The sequence below is a fragment of the Mugil cephalus genome, chromosome 21 (assembly GCF_022458985.1).
Source record: "Mugil cephalus isolate CIBA_MC_2020 chromosome 21, CIBA_Mcephalus_1.1, whole genome shotgun sequence".
NCBI lineage: Eukaryota > Metazoa > Chordata > Actinopteri > Mugiliformes > Mugilidae > Mugil > Mugil cephalus.
In genome coordinates this window covers 15,637,438-15,659,726 of record NC_061790.1, presented here as the reverse complement: position 1 = coordinate 15,659,726, position 22,289 = coordinate 15,637,438, and the positions used below count along the sequence as shown (strand labels likewise).

The 22,289-nt window shown below is 42.6% G+C and overlaps 1 protein-coding gene across 15 annotated transcripts in view; it reads right to left on the bottom strand.

Moving 5' to 3' along the window:
* The window catches only part of nrxn3b (neurexin 3b), a 270,562-nt gene that overhangs the window by 186,035 nt on the left and 62,238 nt on the right, over positions 1–22,289 (bottom strand). For 14 of the 15 annotated variants that reach the window (XM_047574496.1, XM_047574506.1, XM_047574504.1 and 11 more), the window contains 5 exons: positions 21,345–21,646; positions 19,847–19,870; positions 18,076–18,237; positions 5,614–6,052; positions 2,655–3,038 (listed from right to left, as the gene is read on the bottom strand). In XM_047574496.1, the coding sequence (XP_047430452.1) occupies positions 2,655–3,038; positions 5,614–6,052; positions 18,076–18,237; positions 19,847–19,870; positions 21,345–21,646 (1,311 nt within the window). The remainder of the gene's footprint in view (positions 1–2,654; positions 3,039–5,613; positions 6,053–18,075; positions 18,238–19,846; positions 19,871–21,344; positions 21,647–22,289) is intronic. The other variant, XM_047574500.1, reaches the window with a different exon arrangement.

Below are 22,289 nucleotides of genomic sequence, written 5' to 3'. Positions count from 1 at the left end.
GACTTACATTTTATTTGGAACTTCAGCTATACCGTACTCCCTGCGACTAGTAAACTGACATTAATGTGTAAAATAGGCCAATTTAAAATATGCAGCAACATACTCTTAAACCGAGCAGTAGGGGACTTGTATTATTGTAGCATTTGAACCAGGAAATACAATCCCATGGCATGTATTCTGTCAAGACAGCACAGGCAACATCAGCACATTTTATGACCAGCCTCACTGTGAAAAGTAAAAATCATCTGCTGAACAGACTGGGGCTTTGTTCTACAGCTCCAGAACTGGAGGGCAGGCCTGCCGTCCCATGGGTTATCACCCAGCAGCAACGGCGCCGGCTGAATGCAGAGATATGACCACTCGGAGGCCAGTGTGTGGGAAGAAGCAGTACAGGACAGGAAAGGAATGATGTGAGGGTATGGAGCGTTAGGGACATGCAACTTAATGATTCCTTCCTGCAGGTGGAAGGTCAATGAGGCACACTGGCACTGTTTGAGTGTTCTTTTGCCAGTGTGCTGCTGCCTTCGAGGCTGCCTTTTCTCCCCTTTCGGTGCAGAAGCAACATCAAGGGAGAGTACACTAAAATAGCTACAGCAGTCAGGCTAAGGCGAGGTTAACGTGATCAGACAGAACCAGCTCCCAAACTCGGCTCCCGCTGGAAGTTTAGCTCCTTTCACAACAACGCTCTGTACGTAGCTGCAATGTAAAATTAACTTTTGTACAAATTATTTATGAGTGCGCATTTTGAACGTGTTGAGTCTACCTCTGAATTTCATCAGTTTATAAGAGCAAATTTACGATTCCATCCCAGACTTTCGTAACTGGACTGTAGTTTCTATTTGACTGGTTCATGATCTATTGGACAGTTAATTTTGCTACAGCGGTAATGTCACACCACCTGTGAAAACGTTTTCACAATTCTATCTTTACAACTTTTGACTTGAGGCTGCTATGTCTGACATGTTCTAAGAGTCAGCTCACAAATAACTCTGCAAAATAACTCGCTGTTTCAGAGAAGTCATTAGTGTGGCTGCATTATGTTAAGACAGACGACCGAAACGTTTGAGTATAAAGAGCAATTTGCATATCACCAATATGGCGTATCATCTAATAAGTGTACTGTTACAAGACAGTGACACAGAAATATGCCAATATGCTCTCTGAGTATGTGGTTTTCGATTAATATGCTACAAATATTGGCTGACCCCAATCATGCACAACATTATGACCACTGACAGGACAAGTGAACAGTAGTGGCCATCTTGTGACAATTTAATGTTCTGCTGAGAAACTTTTGGGCCTCCCGTTCATGTGGATGTTACTTAGACATGGACCGGACCAGACACCCCCACCCCATAGCAATGACACTCCCTGATGGCAGCGGTAGGCTGGACAGTTTTGGAACAACTTAAAAAACATGGAAAACAGAACAAGGTGTTGACCTTGCCTCCGAATTCACTAGATCCCAAACTGATCACATATCTGAGGGATCATCCATAGAGATCCTTCCCCTTAACCCATAGGACCCAAAGACCCCCACCAACAACATTCTGTTACCAGACACCACAGCCTCAGAAGACCCATGTGCATTCTCTGATGAGTCACAACCGTTATGGAGGGAAAAGGGAGACCTACACAATGTCAGCAAGGTGGTAATTGGTGTATTATGATTATTTATAATTGATTTCATTCCTTCACTGTGGGTGATTTAGTTGATCTTGAGAAAATGTCCACCAAACAATCAAATGAAGTGTATGTAGAAGTTAATCGAACGAAAATTTGACTACAGCCTTAGGTTTTAGGTATCAACAAAACAGGAAACACATGTTTTTCCACCACCATCAATTATTTGAGGACACAAGCCTTGTTAACTGTAAAATATATGTCCCTATTCTTTTTTGGCTTGTTAATTGCACGTTATCATCCTATAACCTACAGTCACACTTGGTGCAGTTATAACTACCGACTCTCCTCTCGAGATTATTATTCCTCATTATTCCTCACAAAAGTACAATGCTTTACAGATCTCTCTGAACCCCCCGTATCTCAGTAAAACAGCGAGAAAAAGTCAAGAACAACCTGAACAATAGTCTGATAACATACTCTCCTTCAGCTTGAAGTGTCCCTATCTCCGCCTCATAAAAAGTTTATGCGGCCAAGCTCTTAAAACTCTGAAGGAGAGCCCATTTCACCAGTTAGAAAAAGTTCAATTTCTTTCTAGAACTTTCCACGGTGGAAAAAAAGAAAAAAGTTTACAAATGCTACTTGGAAGAAAAGGGAAATCCCATTAAACCTTTATGTGAAGCTTCCTATAAATAATGTGAGGAGAGTGTGTCTGTCTGCTAAAACTGAGCACCGTCCACTTCCTCTAAAAAGCTATTGTTAGCAGACAGCGGCTGCATTACTGTCACTTCACCGACATAGTTTGGAGATCAGATGAGATATTTCAGCTCCATGAAACCACTTCATCGTCTCCACTGTCATTTTGTGTCTTCGAACACAGACATTGTTTAAAAGCAACGTTAGTGTGGGACCTAACAGCTTCAAGCACAAAAGAGGAAAGCTGCTTAAGCATTTTCAAAGGTCTTTTGCGGCATTACTGCAAGACAGAAAGCACACAAAGTACAAAGAGAATAACTGGAAGTGAGTCTCACCTCTCTCACAGGTACTATCCCAGAAGCCAGTGCCGGTACAGTCGCAGATGAAGCGGTTCCACCCCTCCTTACAGGCCCCGTTGTTCTTGCAGGGGCTGCTGTCGCACTGCTTCCCTGTCACCTTGCTGCACGAAGACTTGATGCCCGTCATGTTCTGCGACTGAGCGATCTGCCGGATGTCCTTGCTGCGTCCATCGATGAACAGGTCCCGGACGCAACCCACATAGCCGTAATTGAGCATGGCGGTCCAGAGCTCAGTGGGAAGCACCAAGCCCACCCGGCTGTCCGGGAGACCACCCAGATACAGGTCCCCCTCCAGATCCAAGATCTCATTTTCCCCGCTGGCTGTAAAAGGGGTCCGGCGGCTGTTTACAGAGATGATGCCTACATGAAGAAAAAGCAATCATGTCAAGTCGTATAAAAATAAAAATAAAAAAATAAAACAGTTGGTGGATTGAGATATTGCTGTTTTTTTTTTCATATATATTCTCAAGTGTCATATTGAGCCACTTAAGTGATGTGATATTTCGCCGGCTGCCAACAAACAGCACTCACAACTTCTAAATTCCTGAAATAACAGAAACCTCACTGAACAAAGTGTCCTTTATTTCCTATTATTACAGTACTTGGAAGTTCTCAAAGAGACCGACAGCCCTTTTTCCAGGCACAAAAGCGAGGCCAGAGGTCAAAATGGTAGATTTTTTTTTTGTAATTCTGTATCAAAGAGTTCAAACAAAGTGGATGCGGATGGTTGTGCACAGTCATGAGAGAGGCTGACGGAAACGGCACAGCTCACCACCCTGCGCTAAAATGTGGTCTGAGTAGGTGCAGGTGCAATCCTGTGTTTGGCAGACCAAATTGCACTGATCACTGACTTTGTAAAACTCTCTTCAGAGGAACTATATGGAGTCACAAAAGCACATAATGGAGGCAGGGTTGTTGTGTGTTGCTGTCTTTAGCAGCACTAAAAAAATATTCCAAACAAATACCCCGCAAATCACCCCGCAGACAATACACTATGTTTGATTTCAGACTCAAATTGTACCTATTATTTGCAAAAAGTTACTCATGGAATATCTTTGAGAGTTAAAAGGAACATTTTTTTTTTCAAACATCTTAAAGAATTTTAAGCAAAAGGAAGGTATGAACACAAAAAAATTTAAACACCAATATTAAATTCTGCAACAGCTCTGTCTCTAAACTAGACAACTATATCCCAGTTTGTACATAAATAAATAATTATGTGTGCAATACTATTTAAATAAAAAAAAACTAAAACTTACACATTTGTCTTCAAATACTAGATGAAAAAAAAGAAAGCAATGAGTTGGCTTTCAAACTGCCTCTGTATGACCTCCATCTGCACCGCTCCGTCAGCCCTCACTGATGTCAAGTGAACGTGGCAGATGAAAAGATCATTTTTCCCACAAATACGAATCGAGGTTGTCTGAAAACGGCGTTATATAAGTTCGCGCACTACACTTAATTCACCTTGCAGGAGGACAGAGAGATCCTAGCAAGTGTTCTTTGTGGCCAAGCAATTCACTCGCAACTCCTATTAACATTTCACTCAAGTCACAAGTGTGATTATGGCTGTTCTTAACCATCCCTCAGTCTGGTATCCATATATCTGTCTCATTCCTCTTTTTCCCTGTGAAAATCCTACTTTCTACTCCGCTATCGCACTGGGGTCTGTGCCGGTGATTAATCAAAGCACCGAGCTCTGACACGCAGCTAAATTGGCTGCTCTAACCTGATATATAACACAGGCTGTAACGCCGACTAACACAGCCCAGTCCTCTGGAGGATCTCCCCTAATGCAGAGATTGCGCCGGGCCCGGAGCTCAAGGCAACCAGAAGTTTGTAACCCCCTTTCTCTAATATAATCTTCTTCTAATACTTTCCGTGTATTCGGCCATGTTCTCGGGTCAGAGGACGTACGGGCGGATGGAGGCAAGGAGAAATGGACGCGGTAGTTATTCAGGGAGAGGTACGGTTTTATCCCGACGATAAATCAGCGCTGAAATGAATAAATGGAGGACGTTTATGTTGTGTCCCGTGGTTCTGATGCAGGAGAAAGCAGCATGTTCACAACAGTGTTGTAGTGATGTAGTGTTTTTCTTCATTTCAAATGTAGCCTAAAAAAATGTCAATACATGAAACTACATTATAAACACAAGAGATTTTCTCTGTCAGGGTTTGGTTTGTAATTAGCCGATTAATATTGAACACTGTGTATAAAGCCAAGCTAGCAGATCTGCAGGGTTGTGTTTTATCACAGAGGTGCTTTGAGATAAATTCTAACGTCACAATGACAACATGCTCGAGGAAAAGTCGGGGAATCAGCAAAAGTCTGCAGCGTTACCCCCAAAGGGACCACGAATGTCTGTACAAAAGCAATGACAGGCCTCTGATTTATAAATATCTACTGGTTACAGGCTTTTGAATCTAAAACCTGACAGCTTTAATATATGCCTCTGAGTTAATGTCAGAGCAAAAACGGGTTTGTAATTAAAGGCATTAAGGAGGGAAATTACTTATTATTTTTGACATTTTAGAAACCAGATCACTAGTTATTTTGGCAGAATTCTTAAAACAATTATGGATAATTTACCCGAAATTAGTTATACCTCCCACTGTATTCTAGCACATGTTGTGCACTTGCTTTAATTTTTTTTCCCTTGCTCTGTTTTTTGACAGCGTGTGAGTTGCTGTGCCAGCTCTCTGTACTGCTTAGCCAAAGGCAACATGTCTTTAATTGAACCAATTTCCTGATTGAAGACGTTATTTTCAGTTTGTGTGTGTGTGTTTGTGAGTCTGTGGGAAAAAGGAAAAACAGCGACATTAAAGAGGCCCCAGTGTCTCAAAGCCGGTCTGAATATAACAGCTTTTACAAACTGAGGCAGTGACGTTAGAGTTCGGCTATTTGAACCTGCTTGTCTTCCCTTTTCTCTCTTACCTGAGCGTCCATCTCTCTGGATATCCACGTGGTGCCAAACCCCATCGTTAACCTTCGCCTGGGTGGCCTTGACCTTGATGGTCCCGGAGCCCATGTCCAGCAGCAGGTACAGCCCCCCATCCAGCAGCTCCACCGCAAAGAAGTCCACCTTGTTGTTTTTCTGGCCCTTGGCGTCGCGCCGGTCCTGGGGTTTGCCGTGCGTGAAGAGTATCAGGCCGTTGGGTTCGGATGTCTTGAAGTCAAAGGAAATGGAGCCGACGCGTTTGGTGTTCCACTTCGGCAAAGCAAGGTAGGAGTCTGGGGTCTCAAAGTTGATGGGGTCGAGTGTGGGAACATTTTCGCACTTAAAGACTACGTCGCCCTGCAGTTTCATCTTGGGGTCAACGATGCGGGCGAGGCGGGAGAGCTCCAGGCGGATGTCGTTGTTCTTGTACACCACCTGGGGAAGATATAAAGGGGAGACCTGTCAATGCCTGCCAGTGTAAAGATGATCGTTTACACCATTGGTTCCCAACCTTTTTTTTATGGAGCCCATGGAGCGTTCCTTTTTTCTGGGGGAGGCAGCTAATTCATTTGAGGAATTTGACCATTTAATTCAGTTTCAGTTTACACAAAAACAACTGTGTACCTCTAAATAGAACAATTTACATCCTAACATTTAATATTAGTTATTATTATTATTTTTACTGTTTTTAGTGTTTGAAGTTAGGACACAAGTGACTTTGATGAAAAATCGCCGGTTTAGATGAAGCCTTCATGAAAACTCAGAAATTCTATATTCCAACTTGGAAATTCCAGACTTCCAGTATCATAGCGTTCAGGTTTCACAACTCAGCTCATTTTTCTCACGTTGTCATGAATGTAGCAACAGCTGGATCTCAACCCAGTTTTCCAAGACCCACCCCAACCCTACTTCTGATTGGCTAGTGATGCTAGTTTGGAGTGGGAAAACTGCGTTACTCCCATTCCATTGGTAGGCAAACTTAACTGACTGCTCGAACTTAACAATATCCCGCATCAACATTTTTGTTATTCCTAAATGTTGATTTTTTTATTTTTAATCACATTCAAAACCACACACGTAATACCGGTTGCTTGTGAAACAGGTGAAAACTGATGGTGAGCTGATATCAGACAAGCTGTGGAGCACCCCCCCATGAACAGGTAAAAGTCTGGACACACCTTCTCCTTTAATTGAATGAGAAGGTGTCTCCAGGCTTGTGACTGGAAGTGCACAACAACCTTTTCATTCCTATTGTGTTACTTTACGAGATCATTTTCCACCATGGTAACGGTTGAAAATACGTGAATGAATTGCACTGCAAACTGTAACATGGCAGGATCACACAGTGGTTTTAATACATATTGCAGATTCGAGGACAGCTGGGTCGATAAAACTAATACCGTCTGAGGTTTGATTCTCCCATTTATTTTCTATTTCAACTTCATTTTATCCAGCAATATCGTACACAAATGCGTGACTGCATTTTCGTTCCACCGAGGGTGGAATGGTGAAGTGTGAGATGTGATGGCTAAATTATTAGCAAGTCATTCCGCGTAATGTTCAAAAAGGCCAGTTTTCATGAATTGACGGTGAATCCCCTCGGGAGGATCTGTGGACCCTGAGAGAATATACCCAATATCATACCTATTTACCACAATAAATTCACACCAACCCCCTAATCCATCAAAGTAGAAAGCCGCTCCACATTATAGGAAAATGCAACAAAACACCAAAGAAAAGGGGAGCAGAATGTTGTCAATTGGAATCCACTGATGCGGAAAATTAATGTTTTTTCCTCTCTCTCTTTTTTCCCCCCTTTTCTGCGGAGGAAGACGGGCTTTTTCTGGTATATAGGGCAGTGTGTGCGCAGGAAGCAGCAACACTGTTAGAGGGAGCACAGCTGTCAGCAAACAGATTTTACTGCTGTGGGATTACTGATAATCCTGGAAGATTTGACAGTAAATCAACACAGGTGACCCGAGCGCAGGGGAGGACTGACGAGAGGAGGACAGAGAGAAGGGGGAAAAAAAACAAAAAATGGGAGAGACATACAAGCTGGTGAGAATAAGAGCAGCACGAGGGAAGGAAACAGCCCCATAAAGAAGACGTGTCAGGAGGCACGGTAAAAGAGGAAGAGATCTGAAAGATAAAATGCGCTGAGGCCAGTTTTGTGTAGCGATGGATGTAGCTGTCAATGCAGCCGGCGACCACGTTTAATCTCCTGACCGTGAACAGAAAAGAAAATACCTACACACACACTGCACCAAGCTTTGTTAATCTACAGGAATTAACTGAATATTTCTAATTCAGGTAATTTACCTTTAAATACAGTAAACAAGACACTTGCAACAGAGCAGGGAACAACGACAAAGGTGTCTCTAAATAAAAATAGTGGAAAATGTCAGGCACCTTCAAACTAATTAATGAAGCGGATATTTTTCCAGGGTTTCAGACAATTTATAAATAAATAAGATAAAATAAATTGTAACGATTAATTATCCCACAACCCTGCATGCTGTTTGACCCATCCACCCATCCGTACAGTAGTGTGTATGGCTGGAGCAGTCTCTAACCACTGCTCCACAGCTCCCAAACCAAACTCATGAATTAGCTGGGACCTCGAATGAAAACCAGGAATGGTTCAGAGCTGGTCATTCCACGGCAGTGTTGCAGCGGGCCCCGTTTTATCCACCAGTGCCGATTACTCCGAGACGTTGATGTTTTTACGCGTTTTCCTCTGAAGCCGAATACTTTGCGTTTCACTTTCCGTGCACTTCTTGACTTCTCTTGTGCAAGAGAACAAACTGAATATTACATGAAAAGAGACGGAGAGAAGAAAGATGCTTTAATGCCGCTCATTTGCAACGGAGCACTTCTTTCAATAGCGCTGTGATGGTCACTGAGACGTTCTTAGATGGAAATCTCTCAAAGTTTCAAGGCAATCTGTCTCTGTCTTTGAGACAAAAATTCTGTGGGTATGGATGGAATAATTAAGCAGTGTGTGCTCCTCCACATCATAAGGTCTCCTTCAGATCTACAACAGGTTGAGTCGTCATGATCTGTTATTAGGATTTTGTGGGTTGTGCTGATCAATAAGGTAGTGAATCTTATAAAAGAGGAACAAGCTACTACTATATGTGTCTCATTTTTTCCTTTGTCATGTCTGTGCTTTGTTACGCTATCCTTTAGCCTATCAACAGCCTTATGGGGCCCATTCATAATGCAAGCACAGGGGGACTGTAACGACTCCATAAAGATGAGATCTTCCATCCCGGCTCCAGATGCCGTATTGATCGCGCCCCGGTAAGGCTACGAGGAGACGAGCAAGAGAAGGACGGGAGGGTGAAAGTGCGGAGTATGAGGACAGACACCCACATATACACAACACCTCCCCCCCGCCCCCCTTAATCTACTCCAGATCAGTGCTGCTGTCTGTAGAGCCCCAGCCACAGCTGCCGATTTAGCCCCGGTGTTAATGAAGGAGTGTGCGCACACAGGGGCACTCTCACACACACAAACAGTGCTTGTGAAGCTTTGCAGAGTTTTTTTTTTTCTTTTTTTTTCTCCAAAACACACTCACATGCCACAAAAATGATATGCTAATATATTCGACTGTGTGAGCCAATACACTAATGCAAGTGAAACGCTGTCTCAGATGTAGCATAACTGAGACACTGCGGTAATGGAATTTAGTCTGTAGTGCTAAAAGGCTAACAAAAGATGAAAACCTAACAGTGACATGTGTTTTTGAGAAAGCAACTCCACGAGTGAGCTGAATATAAAAATATGAAAAAATACAGGGAACGCTCCAAAGTTAGCCTAAGCATGCAGCTTCAGCTTTGCCACATGATATACTACACACATACAGATACTTTGTCAACCACGCACACACAGTGAGACGTTCTGCGCAACATGAACCTGCTCATGAGCTGCGTCACAGCTCAGAATACCAACTTATGCCTCCATGGTTACAACCCCACCTTTACCTTTACACCTTGCGTTACACCACGGGCGACACCTGCAATAGTTTAAGTCTCACTTCCTTCCCTTCCTTCCGTTAGTTGTGTGAAATATACACATTGCCTGAAGTGACAAGTGCATAAGCAACGTATACACACACCGCGGGGAATGTGAGCTGAACTTGTTTACTCTTACACAAAGCATAACACACTGTGCACACACTGCATGGATTCAGTGTTAAATTTATTTCTTAAAAACAAGACATGTGTTTATTAGCTACCATCTTGTTTTGAGTCCCCTACTGTGTCATCTCTAAGATACTAAATGTAAAACATTTGCATTGAAATTCTACGTTTGTTTTCTTGATACTTCAATCCGGTCTGCAGAGTCATCTCTCAAATGCCAACTCAAAAGAATTCATACTGAGGGTGTGCCATTGTGTTCCTTAAACATAAATACAACTCAAAGGTTTACAAGTGCAACCCCACCAAATCTAACAGCAGCGGAGTACACTACTTCAATCACCGCTCAATGCTTCTCAAATGGTAAATGGAAAACATTTATAATGAGTAGAAACGTTCTCCTCATGCTTCGATCATTTTGCTCTGATCATTTTACTAAAAGAGTAGCAGTCTGACTCCACGAACGTTATCCCGATGCTGCTTTCAACGTCTATGTCATCTCTGAAATGAGACGTTCATAATGCGTCCAGAAATGTTTTCCAGATACTTCAATCAGTCTGCTTTGTCATCTCTTAAAAACTGAACCTCAAACGGCACCAGAGAGAGTCGACTAATGTCCCCGATCGACTTCATCCACTTTGCTGTATTTTTGGCCTGTCCAGCATAAAGTTACATTGACATCCTTATTAGAATACACTTCAATATAAGTATATCTGTATCAGTATACTGTATATAATTACAGTATTATATATACCGCTAAATACTGCCATCCAAGACAAATGTGGAGTTTATATTTTATTTTTACCTCCAGGAAAAATATGGAAATCATATAAGGTCACAATTGTGTGATGCGGATATTAGCCTTAGCACAGTGTGTATCTAATTTCCTGTAGGAAGTTAAGAGTGTGATCATCTCATAAGCTGTGTAGTAATTACACAGCAGTGAGGTGTGTCAGTCTGAAGCAAAGCAAGGCGTCTGTATTACATTCAGACACAGCACATTTTACATATGAGTTAAGTGAAGATTTTCCAGCAGAAAAACACAAAGACCTCACTTAAGCTGCACTCTTTCAAAAATATGAATGACAAAATACAGTCCTGATGTTGTCAAAGGGAAGAACTTCAGTTATCATAGTTTTATCTTTGCTCCCAGAGCCAATGAAAGGGGATTTAAAAAAGCCTTTCAGCAGGTTTATTTTTGTCTTACCATATACCGTAATACAGGGTTCAGAGGTAGCCACAGTTTAGAACAGGAAGCTCACCTAGAGCAAAGTCCTGTAAACAAATATTGTTTACCAGTGTCACAGCTTAGCCTACAGGGATTTAAGGGTGAAAGGTGAAGGCTCTCCGTGGATGTCTGAGATCTGTACACATCCATCACTTGTGTGGACCTCTTAGGGGAAATAAAAAAAAAAGCGAAAGAATTAAAAGGACAGGGTGACATTTGCATTTATTACAGAGGGGAAAACAAGCCCTGCCTTCTGTGGTGACTAACACAGAACTGATGACGACAATGTTCCTCTCAAAGGCCAGATATTGGTCTATTGCCCATTTTACTCATTTCCCATCCATTATCAGTCTTTTTTCTGGTTTTGACCCTCATCTTACCTGCACCCATCTCACCCTCTCCCACCCTTTTTACATCGCTCACTCTTTCTACCGTCACACGCACACTTCCCTGTTCATTACTCATCGCGGCCTTCTTGCTCTTCCACCTCCTGCATGCAACTCCTCCTCCTTCTCTCAACACTGCACGCTCCGGCCGCCCCCACAGCCTGACACAAGTTGCCACTACGCGGCTCTAGCGCCGCCACGGGCGCCCCCTGATGCTGAAAGGAGGGGCTTGGCGGAGGGAGGGCCGCAGAGGGCACTGACTGCACGGTACTGCGAACATCAGGCCGGCCGGAGAGAGCGAGACGGGCGGCTGCCCACTGGCTCACCGGCCACGTGACGTGCTGCGGCAGCGCCACATGGCAAAAACACGAGCGTGGGTGGGACGCGTCCGCGTTGTGCACGGATGACATCCCCATGTGGCCTGCAGGCGCAGAGGAGTGCAGCGAGGACTGGCCAAGAGAAGGACTCTTGCATTCAGGAGCTCTTTTGTTATCAGAAGAGAAGAGAAACGGAGGTGTGCGCGGTGTACTTTAGTTTAGAAAACTCATAATAAACATAATTAGACTTTTACGAAGCATTTCAGAGCGTTCTAACCAGACAACACACAGACACAGACAGACAGAAATACTGACACTGATCTGAGCCATAGGCCAAACTCAACTGAATCATTGTGGGGATGCTGAATACAAGGGAAGAGGTGGAGGGGGCAGAAAGGAATTAATACGGTGTAAGAGACCAACACGGAGGCAAAGAGATGATGCACAGGGAGCATGTGTAGGAGGCCGTGTAAAAAGAAACAAAGACCTTGTAATTATATAAAGGAATGAATGGGAGATCAGAGGGACAGTTGTGAGCAATTTGCGTGGTCCTGTGCCACAGCTGGCATCACATCACGCCTGCTTAATGAAGCAACGCAAGAAGAGCAGTTGACGATCACACTACGCTGCCGCTATCCAGCCTCATTGTGAATCACCTCCGTGAGTCTGTCCACCCAACACGCTCACTCAACTCATGCTGAATCATTCCGATGATATTGGCAGCACGTAACAGATACAACTGCCTCTGCATCACAGCGATCTCCACAACACTTATATGTGAATGCATTTGCTCCTTTAATGCTAAGCAGCCGCTGTCTGAAACAAAAAAAAAAAAAAAAGTTTTTTTCCGAGACTGACGAAAGTTAGCGACCGACTGATGAATACAAATGAACATTTAGCAGCTAAAGAGCCAGATATTTCCCTCAGGAAGAGGTGGAAGCCAAAACACTGCTGGAAGGAGAGTGGATATTGGATTTGCAAGGCATTTCTCAGGTTGCTAGAGACAAGACTCCAAATTAATCCTAATGTCTGGATGTGTAAACAGGCAACTGCTCGCTAATGTGCTGAAATTTCAATTTTAATAGGCCAACAGCAGTAAAACGGTTTGGAGTTTTGTGTCCACAATAACTGATCGATCCCGCTTTGAGCATTTTAGTATAACATCTATATCCCAGTCAGTGTAAATGTGTTTGCTGATATACAATCATCAGTCAATTCATTTAAGATGTCTGAGGGAGCTTTCAGCACACTTCAGCACCATCAGCAAAGCATTCAGGGTTATTAAAGATAGATATGTATCAATAGGAACTAAATATGACCAAACCTTGGGAGTAGATGGAAGCTGTATCACATTAAGCTTGTCATTTTCCTCTCTGTACTGCAGGATGGGTGAGTAAGCTCCGATAAGGTTTAGCTCAGCACATGCATCACAATGAACTGAATCACCACACGCATCAATATACACAACAGTGGCCACAGAACTCGGCCAACCAGCTTTCTTCAATCCACTACTTGGCAAAGACTGAACCACCAGTGGTAAAGTCAAACACAAACTAATTGTGTGTTTACAAAATGAATAATGAATTACTTGGCAATATACCGATGTAACTACGAGCTTTGGGGAAAACACAGTGGTGCATCCAGGAAGCTTTCACTGATATCCATGACACATTTAAAATGTTCCAATTTGGCTTGTGACTCTTGGAGGCCCCCTCCTCAAGAGCCCAGCCTGCTTTCATCGGTGAGCTGGCTAAAGATGTTGCTTTTTGTCAACAGTTTAGAGCCTGTGCTCTGCAAAACTACAGGCCAGGTGTTGGTGCAAATATTTGAAGTTGTAAAGCCCTGGCAATAGTCATAATAAGATGTCAGCCTGTATTTCAGATATTGTGGAAATGCTCAAACCAGAATTTCTGGGGCTGAAGTGACAAAAACTGCAGTTCCTTAAATGACCACTTGAGGCTGGCTTGAAAAGTGAGTCAATCTCCATAGACCTCCATGTTCAGATGGCCCACATTACAGCAGAAATGAATATGTTTACAATACGGCAAAAGCTGGTTTTGGTCTCTAAATATTAATTTCCTTGTTCTGCTATCAAATCTATATCAATGACGTTACAAAGGCCACGCTTACTTAGAGGGACAGGTGCTTGACATATTTGTCCATCCTTACACACTTAGGTCCACATACAATCAGACACTGACACAAGCTTTGTATATCTTGTATATTTGTATGTAAGTGTATATCGAAATATTTTCAAGACACAGTTATATAACCAATGTGTGCTTAAAGAGCAGACTCTCTTGTAATTTGAAGGTACTTACATCCAAATTGGAGGAAGGGTTTAAGAATTAAAGCTCTTTAATATGTAGCCACCTCTTTTACAAGTAAATGAAAAGTAATTGGACAGTTGACTCAAAAGCTATTGCATGGGCTGCATGGACTATTCCCTCATTAATCCTTCATTATTTAAATAGGTAAAAGGAATGGAGTTGATTCCAGGTGTGGCATTTGGATTTAGAAGCTGTTGCTGTGGAGCCACAACATGTGGAAGGAGATCTCATGTACTACGGACCAAAATCTGTCAGAGCGATAATTGAAATGTGGCCAAATCATCACTTTCATACACTCTGAGAAAAAAAAAAAAAGAGCACACTGGTGGACTTGGGGAATCAAAAAGGCCTGGACGACAGAAGTGGTGGATGATCACAGGATCCTTTCCATGGTGAAACCCTTTCACAACAACCAACCAACTGAAGATCACTCTCCAGGAAGTAGGTGATTCAGTATCTATATCTACAAAAAACTGGTTTATTGTAGAGTAAATACTAAGGGTTCATCACCGGCTACAAACCATTAATCAGCCTCAAAAATAGAAAAGCCAGATTAGACTTTTTCAAAAAACATCAGAAGACAATGTCTGGACCAGTATTCTTTGGACAGATTAAGCCAAAACCAAACTGTACCACAATGACAGATGGACAACATACTGCAAATGCTTTTTAGAGTTTTTTTTTTTAAGGTAAAGAAGTGGGATGTTCTGCAGTGTCTGAGTCAATCACTAGATCTCAACCCGATCAAGTACGCATTTCATCTTGCTTAAGACAAAACCGAAGGCAGAAAGACCAACAAACAAGCAACAACTGTAGACAGCCGCAGTAAAAGCATGGCAAAGAATCAGAAAGGAGGCAACCCAACGTTTGGTGATGACCGTGGCTTCCAGACTTCAGACAGTGATTGCCTGCAAAGGACTGTCAACAATACTTCAAAGATCAACCTGTTTTCCTTTGAGCCTGTGAAATGAGGAGACCTTGTTTAAAAACTGAATTTCCTCATGTTTCATAGGATGCTTTTGTTTGTCTGCTCTTCCATTGCACCTCATTCGTTTCATTTCAAATCCAATGTGGCAGCATGTAGAGCCCAAATCGTGCAATATGACACAATACTGTGTCACTTCCCAAATGTTTCTGGGCCTAACTGTATACAGTCAATTAGTTTTACCCATTGCTCTTTTCATTAAACCATTTCATAACTTTAGAACATATTTCGCTTTAAATAAAAGTTATTTTGAAACCAGCCCACATCAGGAATCGTTATATCATCATCCCTTCATTTTTGAAAAATAAAGGCAATGTATGATCAGGTGCGGATATCTACAGTAAATCCTAGAAAATAATGTGTGTAAAATCATGGCAGGTGGATAATTTATGCATGCATGGGGATTTGGATGGCATCAGGGCCAAACTGTGCTCCCTAGTAAACAAGATGCTTCAAGTAGACCAGGAGCTGTGTTTTCTGGATGAGACGGTCGCAGACCTTTCACATGCACAAAAAGCTAAACGACACACTTAAGAAACAAACAACAACAACGTTGCATCTCTAAATAACTCGGGAAAGGATGCTGTAGATGTTTAGCTGAGTTAAGAGCACCTATAAAACAACATACAGCTGGCGTACCTGCTGTGCCGTACTGGCCCAACTGCTCATTTATGTTTCATGCTGTGCGCAGGACTGCCTACCATAGCTGTCAAGAAATGAAAATCAACAAATCCTCCGATGCCATGTAAGGAACAACATTAAAACGCATTTTCATGAAATATGCTTTCAAAAAAGGGTGTATATTCCTTGCTGCACTCCACGTACATCTCGAATGTATTTCTTCAGCTCTAATTCCTTTGATGACAGAAACCCAAAGAGAGAGGCAGTGCTCGTCTTTGCTTTACGAGTCTTTCAAATCAATGTAGCATTTGAGAATCAGATTTCAGCAAATGTAAACTGTTTTTATGTTTTTTTTTATTTGTTTGTTTGTTTGTTTTTCTTCATGGAAATCTGGGCAAAGGTCCAAACGGAGCTGGGTCAGCGCAGGTCTGAAACTGTAAACAAGTCTCTGCGTGGGTCATAGTAGTTTCAGTATGGATGAGGGATGTATCAGCCTCTGTGGTAATGGCTAGAGGACAGCAGCCTGAGTCACTCGGATGAAACATCCACCAATGCAGACAAGGTGACTTTCCCTTCGCCATCACCCAAATTGTGTGTGTTTGTGTGTGTCTGTGTGTGTGTGTGTGCGTGTGTGTGTGTGCACGTGCATGAGTGTATGTTGGACGACGGCCCACTGAGCTCGCCAGCGCATCACTGGATTTTACTGGCTCTCGTCAGAACTGAGGAGTGTGTGATGGAACAGCCAACGCGAGAGGGTGGAGGTGGGCCCACGAGGAACACGGCTGCATATTAATGCCCCTGGCAAAATCTTAACGTATTGCCAGGGTGTTGGAGATTTCAAAAATTAAAGGGAAAAAAGAATAATATAATTTCAAAATGATTAAAAAAAAATTTAAAACAGAGTCTTAGTCGCCATTCCAACACATGTACATACATCAGTCAGTTTATCAGTTAGTTTCTAATGCCGTGACATTCAGAGTCAATTCTGAGTTCACTTCAGTATCTAAGTAATTAATTATCCTGCTATGTTTACTTGAGTATATAATGAAGCTTTTGCAAGGACTATTAATAGCCAGATCTCAAGCTCAACAGCCACCCATTTGTGACAGTCATCGCTTCATGGCTGCGGCCTTCACAGTATTTTTATGAAATTTTAATGAGGCGGTAACGTACTGTGTATCACAAGATTGTTTTGCCAGCTGCTGGCATTTCTTTGGTTGACACACGATCCCAGTTAGAAACTTCAACCAGTTTCTTTGCAGGATAAAAACACGGAGGATCAATTAACCGCCACAGTGTTGGATGTCCTCATTTTATATGATCCATCTGTCGCGCTAAGAAAAGCTGGAACACGGAGCTTTGCGGGCTAGATTACATCCTTACGGCTCACCCCTATAACTGCTGCGAATACAACCGCCGCCCGTATCGTTTCAGCTGCAGTTGACAGGTTTGCTGTTCAGCAAAAAAAAACTGCTTTACCATTCCACCTTAGAAATATGTATGAGCCTTAACCAGCAAGCTATGGCACTGAATATTATGGTAACGTCGCACTCTTTTAAGGTGGATTAGCCCTGCAATTAGTACCGACTAGGATCACAGCTCATGAGGCTGTCATTCAAAAAATACAACACGAAAACTAAATTGCTGTTCAGCGCGAAGCAAACAGAACAGCATGAATAGAAAACCAATACGATACTAACCCCAGCTCCAAAAATACTGTTTATGCAGCTGAATAAAATCACTGATAACATGTTGTAAACACATTATCAGTGACACAAAGACACATTTGCTCCGAGTCTCAAGTAAAAACATAATGATAGTTCTGAGTGTGTCACTGAAGTGTAGAAATCGATGATTTTTTTTTTTTTTTTTAAAAAAAAGCTCTTTACACCAGCCCTCTCTTTGTTATCATTACTTGCTTCAGAATAAGCCACGGTGGACAAAATACAAATAACAGGGTACTTAATATATTTTTTGGCTCTGCTCACAAGCTGAAATAGCCAGCCGGTACATTCCAAATGTCCCGAAACAACTGCACTTTTTTCTATTTCATCATAAGTAAATATTTCTTTCAGACTGCCGCCTATTGGGAGGCATTTTAGCAGCACACTCGAGCTGATGCAGCAAATTACATGTGACAGAAGCAATTTTGGGATATTTTCTCACGCACAAACTGGAGTAAGTGTTATGAATTAGATCAAGCGGAAGAATATTGAAACTCTGATAGTTCCTGTGCCAACTCAGCAGCTATAATTGGTAATGTAATTTTTTTTTTTTTTTTTTTTTACTCTCTTTCTCCTGCCTTTCAGGAGAAAGAGTGCGCTCATTGTTACTTTTGTAAAGTCTGACAAAGTAGATGCGCGACAGCAACATTCCTGAGACATTCACAGTATTTAGAGTGAACATTCCTCACGTCGTACTGATCTGTATTCATCTGAGGCCGCCCTACCTCTCTGAGGCAGCCCATGAAATTGTTGCTAACAGGAGATCCGGGCAGGTCAGCGGTGCTGGGGCTCCCACCCACGTAGAAGAAATCATCGGAGCCCAGCATGGTGTAGTCTTCCTGGGTGTAGCCGGTGGTGGTGAGGATCCCATCAACGGAGATTGTCACCTGTTGAAGGGTAACACATAGCCAAAGCCAAGCCATTACACTCTGGGATTCGATCCAGTGCTGTGTCTAAAACACACCACCTTCCATGGTCTGCATTCGAAACGAGCTACTTGAGCTTTTCTTTAAGGTCCACTCTGGAGGTTGGTTTCTCATTTACAGAATCGTTTGGTACCTTGAAGCGATTTTGGATCAGACAGCGCTTGGATCTTGTTAATGGAATTTTTGCCGTAGGATTCACAGGACAGGTAAAGAAAATATGGCTGAGGCATATTTTCTTTATCTTTGATGGGGGTAAGAGAATGGATTCTAGGTTTGGTTTTGAAACTTCAGGTTGGGGGAGGGTTAGTACAATGTTCAAACCAAGGACAAATTGATTCCACTTGTCTTAGGTTTCGGGATTTATTTGTAACTGCAGACACACATTTACAGTACACATATGTGAACGCACACAAACGCACGCACGCACACACGCACACACGTCCTCGCTCGCACACGCGCTCGTTCTCGCGCTCTCCACTCTCTTGCAGACATCTACATTTATATATCCACGCACATGCAAAACAAAGGGGCTCTTCACACTACATCAATGTGCAAACCAAGGTCATCACCGTTATAAGGCAAATTAAACACACTTGACTGGACGTGTAAGGGAGTAAGTGGATCAATGGTGCCATACAAAGCTGGGTCAAGCTACTCATGCACAATCAAGACCAGAGCCCATATTCATACACACCCTCAGAATAGCTTATGCTGATCTTCGATCAGGTTTAGCTCAGGTGTCACGGTTAAAATGTCACTGGACCAGACCAATAATCCCAGATCAGTATTGCTTATTCTTAGAAATGTCATGTATATGGGCCCAGGGGTAAGGTTGATCAAGGTTAGCCAAAACACACGAACACCACTTTCACCAGCATGCTACAAAAACACACACAGGGAGGGCAAAGTGAGTGATAAGGTGACAGGTGGAAGGTGAGTGAATGAATTAGAGTGTTAGTGGTTATTCTGGGTGACAAGATCAAGGTTTCATGAGTTTGAGAGGTGATAGGTCGATGATGTGTGGGCATGCCATGCACCATAGTGAGTTGGAAACAACTGTCAGAGCTCCCGCAATGAAGGTTAAGGGTTGCCATTATTTGGAGGTTTCTCTTTAGGGCTCGGTGTCGAGGTAACCATCTTTGGGATTGTGGTAAGCTTCTGTCAGTTCTGGACGACAGTCCTCACAAAAAATGGGGACTTTTTGTGTGAAAAATAAAATAAAAAAAAGTAAGTTGCCCTGAGTAGGGCAAAGAAGTCAAATTTTATTTGTTGGTAATCAGCAGTTATGTGGAGGAAACAAAGAGAAAAAAGTAAAAGCCAAAGTGAAAAAAAAAGAGGATGGGGGATTGTGGGGTAAAGAAGGAGGTTGTTGGCAGGTCAGGGAGGAAATTGAGAAGAAGCGAAGAAAGAATTGCCTGGTAATACAAACCCATCTCCTCATTTTTTGATAAGAGTGTCTAGGATGGAACTCAAAGAGAACGAATAAAAGAAGAGAGGGGGAGGGGACACACGGCAAACCCAAAAAAAAGACAATAAGAATGATATCTACCAGACAATGTAGTTTGTTTACCATAGCGTGTCCAATGCCTGATTGCTTTCCAGAAAAAGGGGAAGAAAGGAAATCAAAAGAATAGTGAACAAAAAAGGTTGTTAATAAGGATGGACAGAAAACAAAAACCAAAAGCAACGATGAAGAATTAGGATGTTAGTACATTAGTTGGTTAGATATTGGTTAGTAATAAATAATGACTTTTATCATGGATGAGTTAGTGTTGTGGTGAACAAACACTACGTGATTTGTCAGAGAGTCACGGCAGCAATAAAGCGCCATGGTGCCATCCTAGCCAAATTTTCTACAACTGAGTCCTGAGAGGGGAAAAAATAAAAAAACAAACACACAAAGAGAAGTGCTGCAGGAGTTGGGACTTTCAGCTAAAAATTTGTGTAGGATGGCTTAAATTCCAACAAAACCGTAGTGTTTTTTCACCTTTCGTCTAACAAAGAGTGCCTTTAAAGAGGAAAGAAAATGATAGTGAAAGAAAGACAGATCTGTAGAAAGAAAGAAAGAAGACAGCAAGGCAAGCAGCCCTTGACTCTTAGTTTCTAACCTCCTAAACTGTGTATCATCCTGTTGGGATTTCCAGCTACAACTCCTTACTAAACCTGTGGGACAAAGGCTTTCTGTCATGTAGGGTCAGAAAATCGGCACTTACTTGTTGTGCCGCTCTGAGAGCGACATTAAATGCTGCCTCACCTCGCAGACAAACTAAAGGTCGACCGAGACAATGAACACCTTCACATTCTGCTGCTGGCTCTAGCTCTCATTAGTTTGTTATTCGTTCTACAGCATCATGTAGACGGCATTGATTTAAAGCTCCAGTCAACAGCAATACAAGCTCATTTATAATTACATTAGGAGAACGACAAACAGGATCTGCCAAGTAACAAATTCTGAAAACGCTGAACAGATGCCCATTCGATGGAAATGTATCTCTGTCTTTAAAACGCACGACGATCATCTGCGCTATAAATACTGCGTTAATGGACAGCTCAAAGGCAAACACTCTGCGCCTGGCTTTAAAGTGAAAGTCTATATTCTATGTAAGCACAAGAACGGTTTCTGAAAGCGAGGAGGCAGCGACGGCCCCTGATGGAAGTGCCAGCTCAGAGGAGTGTGAAGCGTAATAGAATTATGAGATAACTTTAATTAGGTGACACAAGTAACTTGAGTTCAAGGTGCCAATAAACAGGAAAATACCTGGCGAAAATAACACTTGAACATGCTGCAAAACTGCTTTCAGTTACTGTTCATTTAGAAGGAAAGACAATGAAATTAAATAAAAAAAGAACTCATGTCACTGTAAAGACAACCAAAATTAGAATGACGTCCGTCTCTATCATGTTTCTGAACTGTAGCGATGGAATGACAACCAATCAGAACAAGGTGACATTCTTAATGCCAGCTCCCTCTCAAAAGCTCTCGGAAGCAGCTTATCTAGAGCAAAAACAAAAAACAAAAAAAAAAAAAACGCCTCCCAACTCGGTCCATCACCGTTACCCCCGATTACCTGTCTCAGGTTGCGTGTCACTTTGATGTCGTGCCAGGCGTTGTCATTGAATTTTCCATTGACCGGCTCCACGATGGCCTCGAAGGCCCCGGAGCCCAGATTGATGACGAGGGAAACCGCCCCGTTTTTTAGCGCCAGGTTGACATAGTCTGCGGATTTCCCCGTGTGGAGGAGGAGGCCGTTGCGTTGCCAGGTCTTGAAGGACAGCGTGATCTCGTCGCTGCTGCTCTGAATGGGGTTCTGGGACAGGTCGTAGCAGAAGTACTCCGAGCCGCGGAAGGTCGCCACGTTCTCTTCCCTCGCTGAAACGGAAAGAGAAAAGAAATGTTACTCCTGAGCCTCGTGCACCTTCTCGGTGGCGTTCGGCAGGGAATATATTTCTTAACAAAGATCTTTTATTAGCTGCATTGCACTGCTATGATTCATTTTGTATTTTACTAAAATAAAAAATTGACTCATGAGCTTCATGCACCAAACACTCATCATCACATTTAGTGTAAACGTGTACCTAAAACTTTCTCGTTTATTGCATCAGTCATGAGGCGGCTTGTAAATATGAGAACCAGCGAGCGCTGCAGAGAAGGCTACTTCAAGCAAGAACACACACACACACACACACACACACACAATGCACTCCTCACAATAATTACAGCTATGATAATCCCATCATTCAGTTGAGATCATAAAATCCTATCTGCACGGCCGTGGGTTTAGGTTTCGGATACAGCCTCCAGACAGACAGACTACTTATGATGGAACACTATTCCCCGCTAATGGCGCACATAAATCAAACTTAGTCTGATTTTACAGTTTTATATCACTCCGCCGTTGCAAAGTGACTTCCTGAGTCCATTTTTTAGATCGACACGGAGAGTAAGGTGAGACAGAAAGTGAGGGGAGGGGGCGCACGGATGGATGGAAATGGTGAGAGAGCAAAAAATAAAA